Source organism: Aegilops tauschii, chromosome 6 (assembly GCF_002575655.3).
Source record: "Aegilops tauschii subsp. strangulata cultivar AL8/78 chromosome 6, Aet v6.0, whole genome shotgun sequence".
Classification (NCBI taxonomy): domain Eukaryota; kingdom Viridiplantae; phylum Streptophyta; class Magnoliopsida; order Poales; family Poaceae; genus Aegilops; species Aegilops tauschii.
In genome coordinates, this window is record NC_053040.3 from 405,126,492 (window position 1) to 405,140,532 (window position 14,041).

Genomic DNA, 14,041 nt, shown 5'->3' on the forward strand with positions numbered 1-14,041 from the left:
ACCGACTGCAGAAATCATTAACAAATCAAACCGTTAATGCAATTAATTACTTGATTGCTAATTGTGGTTGCAAGTAAATTTGGTTCATTTAAATAAGGATTTTTCACATGGAATCAATTTTAAAACTAAGCCATTGATGCAGTTAATTCATTAGACATACATTTAATTAGCCATGTAGATAATTGAAAGTAGAATTTCATCCCAATATGGTGGGCAATTAATTGATTAGGTAGGTAATTAATCTAGCCTTTTGAGAATTAGGCATGCAGTTAATTTATCCTGCAATTAATTTACTAGGCAAACAGTCAAGCGTGTCCAACAATTTGAAAGCGCTCACTGGTGAGGATGTCCACCAGGCTCTCACCGATTGTCACTGGGTTTTCAGCGACATCACCGACCAGTGCTTTCGAATATGGACAACGGCCAGCACGCGCTTTCGATGTGGGCAACCAAGCGGTCGGTAAGATGGATGATGACCATGCTCTATAGGATGTCCATACGCTCACAGTTGCCGAACATTCATAGGTGAGGTCAACAGGCGCTCAAGGACAACCAAGCACTCACGATAAAAGGTTTTGACCGCCCCTTCAAGGACAACGGTGAAAATAGTTTGGAAACCGGATGCCAAAAAGATATTCAAGCCATTAATGCAATCGATTAACAGATTGTTAATTATTTATGCAATTAATTAAGTCCATTTCAATAAAAATATTTTAGCATGGAATCAATTTGAATACTGAGTTGTTAGTGAATTTTATTAATTACACTGATAGTTAATTAAGCATGTAGATAATTCGAAATTGGAATCTCTACTCCTAAAGGGGGAGTTGGTAGCTTCTCATCACCAGTTTATTTTTGTCTCATTTTTTACGCCTCACCTCTCCTCACCCCCTGTCATTGAATTTTTCTCTCTCCCATTAAAAATCTAAATCCCATTAAACGGGGAGATACGATTTCGTGCTTACTTTGGTAGGTGCTGAGTCAGAAATAATAGATAAATAAGGATTCAGAAATCATACCATACGTTGTTTGGCTCGTTCGCACGTAGTCATTAATGCAAAAATAGTTTGGAAACCGACTGCAGAATCAATTAACAAATCAAACCATTAATGCAATTAATTACTTGATTGCTAATTGTGGGTGCAAGTTAATTTGGTTCATTTAAATAAGGATGTTTCAGACGGAATCAATTTGAAAACCAAGCCATTAGTGCAATTAATTCATTAGACATACATTTAATTAGCCATGTAGATAATTGGAAGTAGAATTTTATTCCAATTTGGCGGGCAATTAATTAATTAGGTAGGTAATTAATTTGGCCTTCTGATAGTTAGGCTTGCCATTAATTTATCCCGCAATTACTTAACTAGGCAAACAGTCAAGCGTGTCCAACAATTTGAATGTGCTCGCTGGTGAGGATGGCTAGAAGGCTCTCAGCGAGTGTCAGTGGGCTTTCAGCGACATCACCGACCAGTGCTTTCAAATATGGACAACGGCCACCACATGCTTTCGATGTGGGCAACCAAGCGGTCAGTAAGATGGATGATGACCATGCTCTGTAGGACGTCCATACACTCACAGTTGCCAAACATTCATAGGTGAGGTCAACAGGCGCTCGAGGACAACCAATCACTCGCGATAAAAGGTTTTGACGGACCCTTCGAGGATAACGATGAAAATAGTTTGGTAATCGGATGCCAAAACAATAATCAAGCCATTAGTGCAAATAATTACCAGTTTGTTAATTATTTATGCAATTAATTAAGTCCATTTCAATATATTTGTTTTAGCGTGGAATCAATTTGAATACTGAGTTTTTAATAAAATTAATTAATTACGCTGATAATTAATAAAGCATGTAGATAACTAGAAATAGAAATCTTTACTCCTAAAGGGGGAGTTGGTAGCTTCTCATCACCGGTTTATTTTTGTCTCATTTTTTACACCTCACCTTTCATCACCCCATGTCGCTGAATTTTTCTCCCTCCCATTAAATATCTAAATCCCATTAAAGGGGGAGATAGGGTTTCTTGCTTACTTTGGTAGGTGCTGAGTCATAAATAATAGATAAATAAGGATTCGAAAATCATATCATACGTCGTTTGGTTGGTTCGCACATAGTCATTAATGCGAAAATAGTTTGGAAACCGACTGCAAAATCAATTAACAAATCAAACCATTAATGCAATTAATTACTTAATGTCTAATTGTGGGTGCAAGTTAATTTGGTTCATTTAAATAAGGATGTTTTACAAGCAATCAATTTTAAAACCAAGACATTAATGCAATTAATTCATTAGGCATACATTTAATTAGCCCTGTAGATAATTGGAAGTAGAATTTTATTCCAATTTGGCGGACAATTAATTAATTAGGTAGGTAATTAATTCGACCTTCTGATAATTAGGCATGCAATTAATTTATCCCACAATTATTTAACTAGGAAAACAGTCAAGCGTGTCCGACAATTTGAAAGCGCTCGCTGGTGAGGATGGCCAGCAAGCTTTCACCGACTTTAAGTGGGCTTTCAGCGACATCACCGACGAGTGCTTTCGAATATGGACAATGGCTGATACGTCTTCAACGTATCTATAATTTTTGATTGTTCCAAGCTATTATATTATCTGTTTTGGATGTTTTATATGCATTAATATGCTATTTTATATTATTTTGAGGACTAACCTATTAACCTAGAGCCCAGTGTCAGTTCCTGTTTTTTCCTTTTTTAGAGTTTCGTAGAAAAGGAATGTCAAACGGAGTCCAAACGGAATGAAACTTTCGTGTTGATTTTTCTTGGACCAGAAGACATCCAGAGGACTTGGAGTACACGTCAGGTAAGCCACGAGGTACCCACAAGGACGGAGGGTGCGCCCCCACCCTTGTGGGCCCCTCGTGACTCCACTGACCTATTTCTTCCGCCTATATATATTCTCAAATATTCCAAAACCTACCAGGAGAGCCACGAAAACACTTTTCCACCGTCGCAACCTTTTGTACCTGTGAGATCCCATCTAGGGACCTTTTCCGGCGTCCTGCCGGAGGGGGACTCGATCACGGAGGGCTGCTACATCAACACCATTACCTCTCCAATGAAGCATGAGTAGCTTACCTTAGACCTACGGGTCCATAGCTAGTAGCTAGATGGCTTCTTCTCTCTCTTTGATTCTCAATACCATGTTCTCCTCGATGTTCTTGAAGATCTATTTGATGTAATACCTTTTTGTGGGGTGTTTGCTGAGACCCGATGAATTGTGGATTTATGATCAGCTTATCTATGAATATTATTTGATTCTCCTCTAAATCCTTATATGCATGATTTGATATCTTTGCAAGTCTCTTCGAACTATCGATTTGGTTTGGCCAACTAGATTGGTTTTTATTGCAATGGGAGAAGTGCTTAGCTTTGGGTTCAATCTTATGATGCTCGATCCTGGTGACAGAAGGGGAACCGACACATATTGTATTGTTGTCATCGAGGATAACAAGATGGGGTTTTCATCATATTGCTTGAGTTTATCCCGCTACATCATGTCATCTTACTTAAAGCGTTAATCTGTTCTTATGAACTTAATACTCTAGATCCAGGTAGGAGTTGGTCGATGTGTGGAGTAATAGTAGTAGATGTAGGCAGTTGTCGGTCTACTTGACACGGACGTGATGCCTATATTCATGATCATTGCCTTAGAAATCGTCATAACTTTGCGCTTTTCTATCAATTGCTCCCTAGTAATTTATTCACCCACCGTAATATTTACTATCTTGAGAGAATCCTCTAGTGAAACCTATGGTCCCCGGGTCTATTTTCCATCATATAACTTTTCGATCTACAATTTTAGTTTCCAATTTACTTCCTTTGTAATCTTTTACTTTCCATCTATAAATCAAAAACACGAAAAATATTTACTTTACCATTTATACATCTCTATCAGATCTCACTTTGCAAATAACCGTGAAGGGATTGACAACCCTTTATCGCGTTGGGTGCAAGTTGGTGTTTGTTTTGCAGATATTCGGTGACTTGTTCTTTGTCTCCTACTGGATTGATACCTTGGTTCTCAAAACTGAGGGAAATACTTACACTACTTTGCCGCATCACCCTTTCCTCTTCAAGGGAAAAACCAACGGAAGCTCAAGAAGTAGCAACGTCCACCACGCGCTTTCAATGTGGGCGACCAAGCGGTCGGTAAGATGGATGATGACCATGCTCTGTAGGACGTCCATACACTCACAGTTGCCAAACATTCATAGGTGAGGTCAACAGGCGCTTGAGGACAACCAAGCACTAACGATAAAAGGTTTTGACCGCCCCTTCAGGAACAACGGTGAAAATAGTTTGAAAACCGGATGCCCAAAAAATATTCAAGCCATTAATGCAATAGATTACCAGATTGTTAATACAGTGACAGGGGATGAAATAGCAATCTCTACTCCTAAAGGGGGAGTTGGTAGCTTCTCATCACCGGTTTATTTTTGTCTCATTTTTTACACCTCACCTCTCTCACCCCCTGTCACTGTATTTTTCTCTCTCCCGTTAAAAATCTAAATCCCATTAAAGGGGGAGATACGGTTTCATGCTTACATTGGTAGGTGCTGAGTCGGAAATAATAGATAAATAATGATTCAGAAATCATACCATACGTCGTTTGGTTGGTTCGCACGTAGTCATTAATGCGAAAATAGTTTGGAAACCGACTGCAAAATCAATTAACAAATCAAACCATTAATATAATTAATTACTTGATTGCTAATTGTGGGGGCAAGTTAATTTGGTTCATTTAAATAAGGATGTTTTACACGGAATCAAATTTAAAACCAAGCCATTAATGCAATTAATTCATTAAACATACATTTAATTCGTCCTCTAGATAATTGGAAGCAGAATTTTATTCCAATTTGGTGGGCAATTAATTAATTAGGTAGGTAATTAATTCGGCCTTCTCATAATTAGACATGCAGTTAATTTATCTCGCAATTAATTAACTAGGCAAACAGTCAAGCGTGTCCAACAATTTGAAAGTGCTCGCTAGTGAGGATGGCCAGCAGGCTCTCACCGACTCTCAGTGGGCTTTCAATGACATCACCGACCAGTGCTTTCGAATATGGACAACGGCCACCACACGCTTTCGATGTGGGCAACCAAGCGGTCGGTAAGATGGATGATGACATGCTCTGTAGGAGGTCCATGCGCTCACAGTTGCGAAACATTCATATGTGAGGTCAACAGGCGGTCGAGGACAACCAAGCACTCACGATAAAAGGTTTTGACGGCCCCTTCGAGGACAATTGGAAACCGGATGCCAAAACAATAATCAAGCCATTAATGCAATCAATTACCTGATTGTTAATTATTTATGCAATTAATTAAGTCCATTTCAATAGGAAATTTTGAGCGCGGAATAAATTTGAATACTAAGTTATTAATGAAATTAATTAATTACGCTGATAGTTAATTAAGTATATAGATAATTAGAAATAGGAATCTCTACTCCTAAAGGGGGAGTTGGTAGCTTCTCATCACCGGTTTATTTTTTTCTCATTTTTTATGCCTCACCTCTGATCGCCCCTGTTGCGGAATTTTTCTCTATCCCATTAAAAATCTAAATCCCATTAAAGGGGGGGGATACGGTTTCGTGCTTACTTTGGTAGGTGCTGAGTTAGAAATAATAGATAAATAAGGATTCAGAAATCATACCATATGCTACCTCTTGAGCTTACATTGGTTTTCCCTTGAAGAGGAAAGGATGATGCAGCAAAGTAACGTAAGTATTTCCCTCAGTTTTTGAGAACTAAGGTATCAATCCATTAGGAGACAACGCACATGTCACCTAGTACCTGCACAAACAATCAAGAACCTTGCAACCAACATGATAAAGGGGTTGTCAATCCCTTCACGGTCACTCGCGAAAGTGAGATCTAATAAAGATAGTAAAGTAAATAGTTTTGGTATTTTTGTTGTATAGATTGGAAAGTAAAGATTGCAAAATAGTAAACGAGATGCGATGTAAATAAAAGAGATGCAATATAATAAGAAAGAGACCCGGGGGCCATAGGTTTCACTAGTGGCTTCTCTCAAGATAGTATGTATTACGATGGGTGAACAAATTACCGCCGAGCAATTGATAGAAAAGTGCATAGTTATGATAATATCTAGGCAATGATTATAAATATAGGCATCACGTCCGTGTTAAGTAGATCGAAACGATTCTGCATCTACTACTATTACTCCACACATCGACCGCTATCCAGCATGCATCTAGAGTATTAAGTTCATAAGAACAGAGTAACGCTTTAAGCAAGATGACATGATGTAGAGGGATAAACTCAAGCAATATGATATAAACCCCATCTTTTTATCCTCGATGGCAACAATACAATACGTGCCTTGCTGCCCCTACTGTCACTGGGAAAGGACACCGCAAGATTGAATCCAAAGCTAAGCACTTCTCCCATTGCAAGAAAGATCAATCTAGTAGGCCAAACTAAACCGATAATTCGAAGAGACTTGCAAAGATATCAAATCATGCATATAAGAATTCACAGAAGAACCAAATAATATTCATAGATAATCTTGTTCATAAACCCACAATTCATCGGATCTCGGCAAACACACCGCAAAAGAATATTACATCAAAAGATCTCCAAGAACATCGAGGAGAACTTTGTATTGAGAATCAAAGAGAGTGAAGAAGCCATCTAGCTAATAACTATGGATCCGAAGGTCTGTGGTAAACTACTCACGCTTCATCAGAGAGGCTATGGTGTTGAGGTAGAAGCCCTCCGTGATCAATTCCCCCTCCAGCAGATCGCCGGAAAAGGCCCCAAGATGGGATCTCACGGGTACAGAAGGTTGCGGCGGTGGAAAAGTGGTTTTGTGGCTCTCTGCGATCGATCTAGGGTGTAAGAGTATATATAGGCGGAAGAAGTACGTCGGTGGAGCTACGTGGGGCCCATGAGGGTGGGGGCGCGCCTACACCCCCTGGGCGCGCCCTCCTGCCTCATGGCCGCCTCACGGAGTTCCAGACTTCAACTCCAAGTCTTCTGGTTTGCTTTCGGTCCAAGAAAGATCATCGCGAAGGTTTTATTCCGTTTGGATTCCGTTTGGTATTCCTTTTCTGCGAAACTCTAAAATAGGCAAAAAAACAGAAACTGGCACTGGGCCTTCGGTTAGTAGGTTAGTCCCAAAAATAATATAAAAGAGCATATTAAAGCCCATTAAACATCCGAAACAGATAATATAATATCATGGAACAATGAAAAATTATAGATACGTTGGAGACGTATCAAGCATCCCCAAGCTTAATTCCTACTCATCCTCGAGTAGGTAAATGATAAATACAGAATTTTTGATGTGGAATGCTACCTAACATAATTATCAATGTAATTCTCTTTATTGTGGCATGAATTTTCAGATCCGAAAGATTCAAAATAAAAGTTTAATATTGACATAAAAATAATAATACTTCAAGCATACTAATGAAGTAATCATGTCTTCTCAAAATAACATGGCCAAAGAAAGCTATCCTTACAAAATCATATAGTCTGGCTATGCTCTATCTTCATCACACAAAATATTTAAAGCATGCACAACCCCGATGACAAGCCAAGCAGTTGTTTCATACTTTTGATGTTCTCAAACTTTTTCAATCTACACGCAATACATGAGCGTGAGCCATGGACATAGCACTATAGGTGGAATAGAATGGTCGTTGTGGAGAAGAAAAAAAGGAGAAGATAGTCTCACATCAACTAGGCGTATCAACGGGCTATGGACTGCCATGCAACGGATGCACTAGAGCTATAAGTGTATGAAAGCTCAAAAAGAAACTAAGTGGGTGTGCATCCAACTTGCTTGCTCACGAAGACCTAGGGCATTTTGAGGAAGCCCATCACTGGAATATACAAGCCTAGTTCTATAACAAAAATTCCCACTAGTATATAAAAGGGACAAAATAGGAGACTCTCTATTATGAAGATCATGGTGCTACTTTGTAGCACAAGTGTGGAAAAAGGATAGTAGCATTACCCCTTCTCTCTTTTTCTCTCATTTTTTTATTTGGGGCTTTTCTCTTTTTTATGGCCTCCTTTTTATTTTTTTTCGTCCGGAGTCTCATCCCGACTTGTGGGGGAATCATAGTCTCCATCATCCTTTCCTCACATGGGACAATGCTCTAATAATGATGATCATCACACTTTTATTTACTTACAACTCAAGAATTACAACTCGATACTTAGAACAAAATATGACTCTTTGTGAATGCCTCCGGCGGTGTACCGGGATGTGCAATGAATCAAGAGTGACATGTATGAAAAATTATGAAGGTGGCTTTGCCACAAATACGATGTCAACTACATGATCATGCAAAGCAATATGACAATGATGGAGCGTGTCATAATAAACGGAACGGTGGAAAGTTTCATGGCAATATATCTCGGAATGGCTATTAAACTGCCATAATAGGTAGGTATGGTGGCTGTTTTGAGGAAGTTAAATGGTGGGTTTATGGTACCGGCAAAAGTTGCGCGGTACTAGAGAGGCTAGCAATGGTGGAAGGGTGAGAGTGCGTATAATCCATGGACTCAACATTAGTCATAAAGAACTCACATACTTATTGCAAAAATCTATTAGTTATCGAAACGAAGTATTACACGCATGCTCCTAGGGGGTGTAATTGGTAAGGAAGGCAATCAATAAATAAATCATGCTCCGACTTCATCACATAACGGTTCACCATACGTGCATGCTACGGGAATCACAAACTTCAACACAAGTATATCTCAAATTCACAACTACTCAACTAGCATGACTCTAATATCACCATCTTCATATCTCAAAAGAATCATAAGGAATCAAACTTCTCATAGTATTCAATGCACTTTATATGAAAGTTTTTATTAAACCCATCTTGGCTGCCTATCATATTAGGACTAATTTTATAGCCAAAGAAAAATACCATGCTATTCTAAAGGACTCTCAAAATAATATAAGTGAAGCAAGAGAGATCAATAATTTCTATAAAATAAAACCACCGCCGTGCTCTAAAAAGATATAAGTGAAGCACTAGAGCAAAATTATCTAGCTCAAAAGATATAAGTGAAGCACAAAGAGTATTCTAATAAATTCCGATTGATGCGTGTCTCTCCCAAAAGGTGTGTACAGCAAGGATGATTGTGGTAAACTAAAAAGCAAAGACTCAAATCATACAAAACACTCCAAGCAAAAGACATATCATGTGGTGAATAAAAATATAGCCTCAAGTAAAGTTACCGATAAACGAAGACGAAAGAGGGGATGCCTTCCGGGGCATCCCCAAGCTTAGGCTTTTGGTTGTCCTTGAATTTTACCTTGGGGTGCCTTGGGAATCCCCAAGCTTAGGCTCTTGCCACTCCTTATTCCGAAATCCATCAAATCTTTACCCAAAAACTTGAAAACTTCACAACACAAAACTCAACAGAAAATCTCATGAGCTCCGTTAGTATAAGAAAATAAACCACCACTTTAAGGTACTGTAATGAACTCATTCTTAATTTATATTGGTGTTAAACATACTGTATTCCAACTTCTCTATGGTTCATACCCCCCGATACTAGCCATAGATGCATCAAAATAAGCAAACAACACGCAAAAAACAGAATCTATCAAAAACAGAACAGTTTGTAGCAATCTGTAGGTTTCAAATACTTCTGTAACTCCAAAAATTCTGAAAAATTATGACGACCAGGACAATTTGTATATTGATCTACTGCAGTTGGAATTGGTATTTTATCGCTTTCTGGTAAAAAATGAAAATTATTTTTGTGAGCACATACTTTCTGTTTTTATCAGCAAGATCAAACAATAATCACCCAAGAAGATCCTAAAGGCTTTACTTGGCACAAACACTAATTAAAACATAAAAAAACACAATCATAACAGAGGCTAGATGAATTATTTATTACTCCCTCTGTTCGGAATTACCTGTCGCATAAATGGATAGAAATGGGCGTATCTAGAACTAAAATAAGTCTAGATACATCCACTTCGCCGACAAGTATTTCCGGACGGAGGGAGTACTAAACAGGAACAAAAATTTAAAGAACAAAAATAAAATTGGGTTGCCTCCCAACAAGCGCTATCGTTTAACGCCCCTAGCTAGGCATAAAAACAAGAATAGATTTAGGTATTGTCATCTTTGATATGCAATCCATAAGTGGCTCTCATAATAGATTCATAAGGCAATTTAATTTTCTTCCTAAGAAAGTGTTCCATGCCTTTCCTTAACGGGAATTGGAATCTAATATTTCCTTCTTTCATGTCAATAATTGCACCAATCGTTCTAAGGAAAGGTCTACCAAGAATAATAGGACATGTAGGATTGCAATCTATATCAAGAACAATGAAATCTACGGGCACATAATTTCTATTTGCAAAAATAAGAACATCATTAATCCTTCCCATAGGTTTCTTAATGGTTGAATCCGCAAGATGCAAATTTAAAGAACAATCATCAAATTCACGGAAACCTAGCACATTACACAAAGTTTTTGGAATCGTGGAAACACTAGCACCCAAATCACACAAAGCATAGCATTCATAATCTTTAATCTTAATTTTTACTGTTACGCCCTAACCAAAAGACATGCACGAGCGCTGGCCACGTCACCGCAAAATAATGCCATAATACGCTTTGCGAACTACGTCAACAACCTAGAGAACTACGAGTACACCACCAAGGCGTTGTAATCTACTCTGGATCAGCCACCTGCTCCATGATTCCTGGGCGTGGTGCAGCGTTTTCCTTTGCCGCCATCGTCTCGTACAACATCCTCTTCCTTCTAACCACCAGACCAACCTGGTGCAAAGATGGAAACATCATGTCAGTGCTTGTAGAATAAATATGAACTTGACCGGGAAACCGTCGTTAGCTTAAATAGTAGCTCTCTTACATGCGGTACGTCGACCTCCAGGCGAGTGCCGTTGAAGTTCTCTGCGTAGTAAGCTATGTAGCCAGGAGACTCACCACTGCAATGACAAGTATATACATTAGAGAAGTAATATAGTTTTTGCAATCACTAGATGTACAATGCACAATCAACGCACCTGCCACATGCAACATGCATGTTCATGTTGCACCTCACGGTCATCTTCCATCCATCGTCTAACAGCGCACCTGCGCGCTTCATACCATTAAGCATCAACATGATTGTCTTCTTGTGCTTAGCTCTATACGCATCGGAACCCATCTACGTGAAAACTGGGTCGAGGACGTTCAGTTTCTTCAGATGCATGTCAAACACATACAAGCACCAGCCTCTCATCATTGAGATAGGCATCATTATCTGCAAATGCATGAAAGATATCAGTTTGGAACAACAACGGCCACGACTACTTAGGAGAAGCAAGCTGCCACGTACCAGGCGACAAAGTCTCAACTGATATCCAATGCTCCTAGAAGAAAGCAACATCCGCAGCACAGCAGCCCCCTCCAGGTCCAAGATGTTCTCAAAGTGCAACTGCATCAACCAATCAGCTTCTGTAAGCATCTTACACAACATATATTTACGGGCCACATATTAGCGTTACAGTTTTTAACTCACCGGCACATCAGGAGATACAAAACCCCTCCAAACTGGTAATCCAACCATCTCCATCATCTTAATCTCTCTCTCATTGAATCCACGTACCCAAGCCTCCATCCCATTGTAGTGCATCTCCCCTTTGAGACTGAACTGGTACTTTATCTTGTTGCCATCAAGTTTCAAAGGTGTGGGGTGTGAGCTTTCATACCAAACACTATCAAAACAAACAAAGTTTTGTTAAGCCCATGGTAAGCAGACACAAGAATAATTGTAGCAAACAAATGCAATCACTCTCACCATCCAAGAGAAGTAATGCAACAGAGATACTCCACATTGTCGTAGAACCCAAGGCAAACATGATCAGGGTACTGAAACTGATTTAGCTCAAGCTCGAAAGGCGAGTAACCGTAGTCTAGTTCTGGACTCAGGTATGCATCTGGATGAACTACAGCTGAGCACAAGAATAAACAGCCGCGTCAATGTGTCATGCCAATGAATCTGAAGCAACAAAAATTCATTATGGGTGATCTTCAAATAAAACATACCAAGTGGATTAGGAGTCGGATCAGGGCTTCCCTCAACCCCAGGGAGAGTAAGCCTTTTGTTGCCGATCGGAGTGTACTTAGCAATGTATTTGGCATGCGAACCCTCGCCGGCAGCACCAGCTTCTTCAATAAGCGGTTGCATCACATGATCTGCATCAATCACACCGAATACTTAAACACCACAAACTGAAGAACCTTAGGAAAGGTTTTGAAGTTCATTTAGTTTTCTATACCTTCAGTCATCACATAGTACATAGACGTGTCAACTAATCCACTTGGTATATCAGGCCCAGTGAGGTTGCATGGAGATGAAGTAGCGAGCATCTCGTGCATGGTTTTCTGACGAGTGGCCCTAGGAGCTATGTCTGACAGCCATGCAGAATGAAAATGGATCAGAAACTAGCATGTAATCACAACAATGCCATAGCGGGGTCTAGTTTGAAATTATACCATCAGTTGCTTTTGCCTTCCCCTTGCGGTCAACCACCACCATTGGTTTGTCCTCTGGCTCACTATCAACATGTGCTTCTCCAAATGCAGCAGCTGCTTGAACAAAAAGTGTATAAGTAATCATATAGTAGTTATGCCACTTGATGACACAGGCAAATTACCTGCAGTGGCAATCAGTCCAGTTGATGTGCCTTCATCAACGATCGGAAGATTCCCTTTATCTGCTTGACCAGCAGCTGTAGCAAAGCGTCCCTCATTGTTCCTATTCTCCACAACCACAAACATCATTGCTTGAGTAGCTTGCCGTGAACTTGCAGCCAGGTCTTGTGCCACTGCAAAAGACACAACTAGAATCAGTGTCAAACAAAACAGCACTTAATCTTGTATACAACAAATGGGAAAAAAATCACATCTGTACCTGCAGATTTTCCGTTACGTGGCGCATCAGGCATGTTAACAGGAAACACAGGCATCACGGAAGCATGCTGTTTCACGTGTGCCAGGAAGAAATCCAAAGTGCCCTCCAACTCCTTTCGCCTGTTTTCTGCTGCTCTCTTCTTGATCTCACCCATGACACTCTCTGACACTATCAAATACCTTGAGAAATTCATCTTCTCATCGCTGGTACTGGTAGTCCATGGCAGCTTTGAATGATTCAAGAACCCTTTTCCGGGTTTCGGCTGTATTTTTCTTCATCTGCATGTTCAATACAACAAAGCATAAAATACATATCTTAGGATATGTAACAGAACAAAACAGAGAACAACACAAGGAAATATTCTTTCGTGCACCTCATCAGAGAAGCCGCCGGCTGCAGCTGGAGTCGTTTGATCATGGTTTGAACCGCTAGCTGCCACACCAGCTCCACTGCTCTCACCATGTTGCTTAGGAGCATTGCCACACCACCCAATAATGTTTGCTGACGGAGAACGAGGAATATCACCGATCTGAAAGTGGCAGAAAAAGAAGCGCAAACAATGATATATTTTGTTGCATGCAAACAAGACAGGAAAAATCCAAGCAAGGACAGAATGTACCTCCAGACCGCATTCTATCCCCTGAGCAATTGCATGCTTCCGGATCAGCCCCCTTAGTATCATGTCAGAATAGTCAACAAGCCTAGGGAGCGGTAGCAGCAGCCTGCCTTGACGACTGTGCTCGTGGTAGTCCAGCCAGATCATCTAGCAGTTAACACGCCAAGAGAAATTAGTACGGATTAAAGGATACACATGCTTGCATAAATTTGTTTTAATGCTACTGAACTAACCTGCGGGATGATAAGGCACCCAGTAAGGTTGACCAAACAAGGATCACAGCTGAGATCATCCCTTAACTTTCTTGCTGCTTCCCTCAGGCCCTCAACCACATAATCACAGAAATCAAACTCTGCTATCGTCTCTGGGTCGGCCACAACAGGAAGTAGCTCATTTGCGTTTTTTGCTGTGGCACCCCTAGGCACAAGGAAAGTAGAGCTGGCTAACAGTGTGACC

General features: G+C 40.0%; 1 protein-coding gene across 1 annotated transcript; it reads right to left on the reverse strand.

Moving 5' to 3' along the window:
• Positions 1–10,412: 10,412 nt before the first annotated feature.
• LOC120965893 (uncharacterized) lies at positions 10,413–13,123 on the reverse strand. The gene is made up of 11 exons (XM_040391421.3): positions 12,970–13,123; positions 12,713–12,883; positions 12,552–12,644; positions 12,335–12,466; positions 12,102–12,251; positions 11,854–12,007; positions 11,575–11,770; positions 11,392–11,490; positions 11,078–11,316; positions 10,924–10,999; positions 10,413–10,829 (listed from the first exon to the last, which is right to left on the reverse strand). Exons 1-9 carry the CDS (start codon positions 13,121–13,123, stop codon positions 11,221–11,223), a joined length of 1,245 nt encoding a protein of 414 aa, XP_040247355.2. The 3' UTR covers positions 10,413–10,829; positions 10,924–10,999; positions 11,078–11,220.
• Between the last annotated feature and the right edge of the window lie 918 nt (positions 13,124–14,041).

Excerpts from the sequence above, each read along its gene's own strand:
- LOC120965893 (XM_040391421.3), bottom strand. The coding sequence starts at position 13,123 with ATGGGTGAGATCAAGAAGAGAGCAGCAGAAAACAGGCGAAAGGAGTTG. Across the intron at positions 12,252-12,334 it reads GTACTATGTGATGACTGAAG|ATCATGTGATGCAACCGCTT; the intron begins GTATAGAAAACT and ends TGATTGATGCAG. Across the intron at positions 11,491-11,574 it reads TTGTATCTCCTGATGTGCCG|TTGCACTTTGAGAACATCTT; the intron begins GTGAGTTAAAAA and ends TGGTTGATGCAG.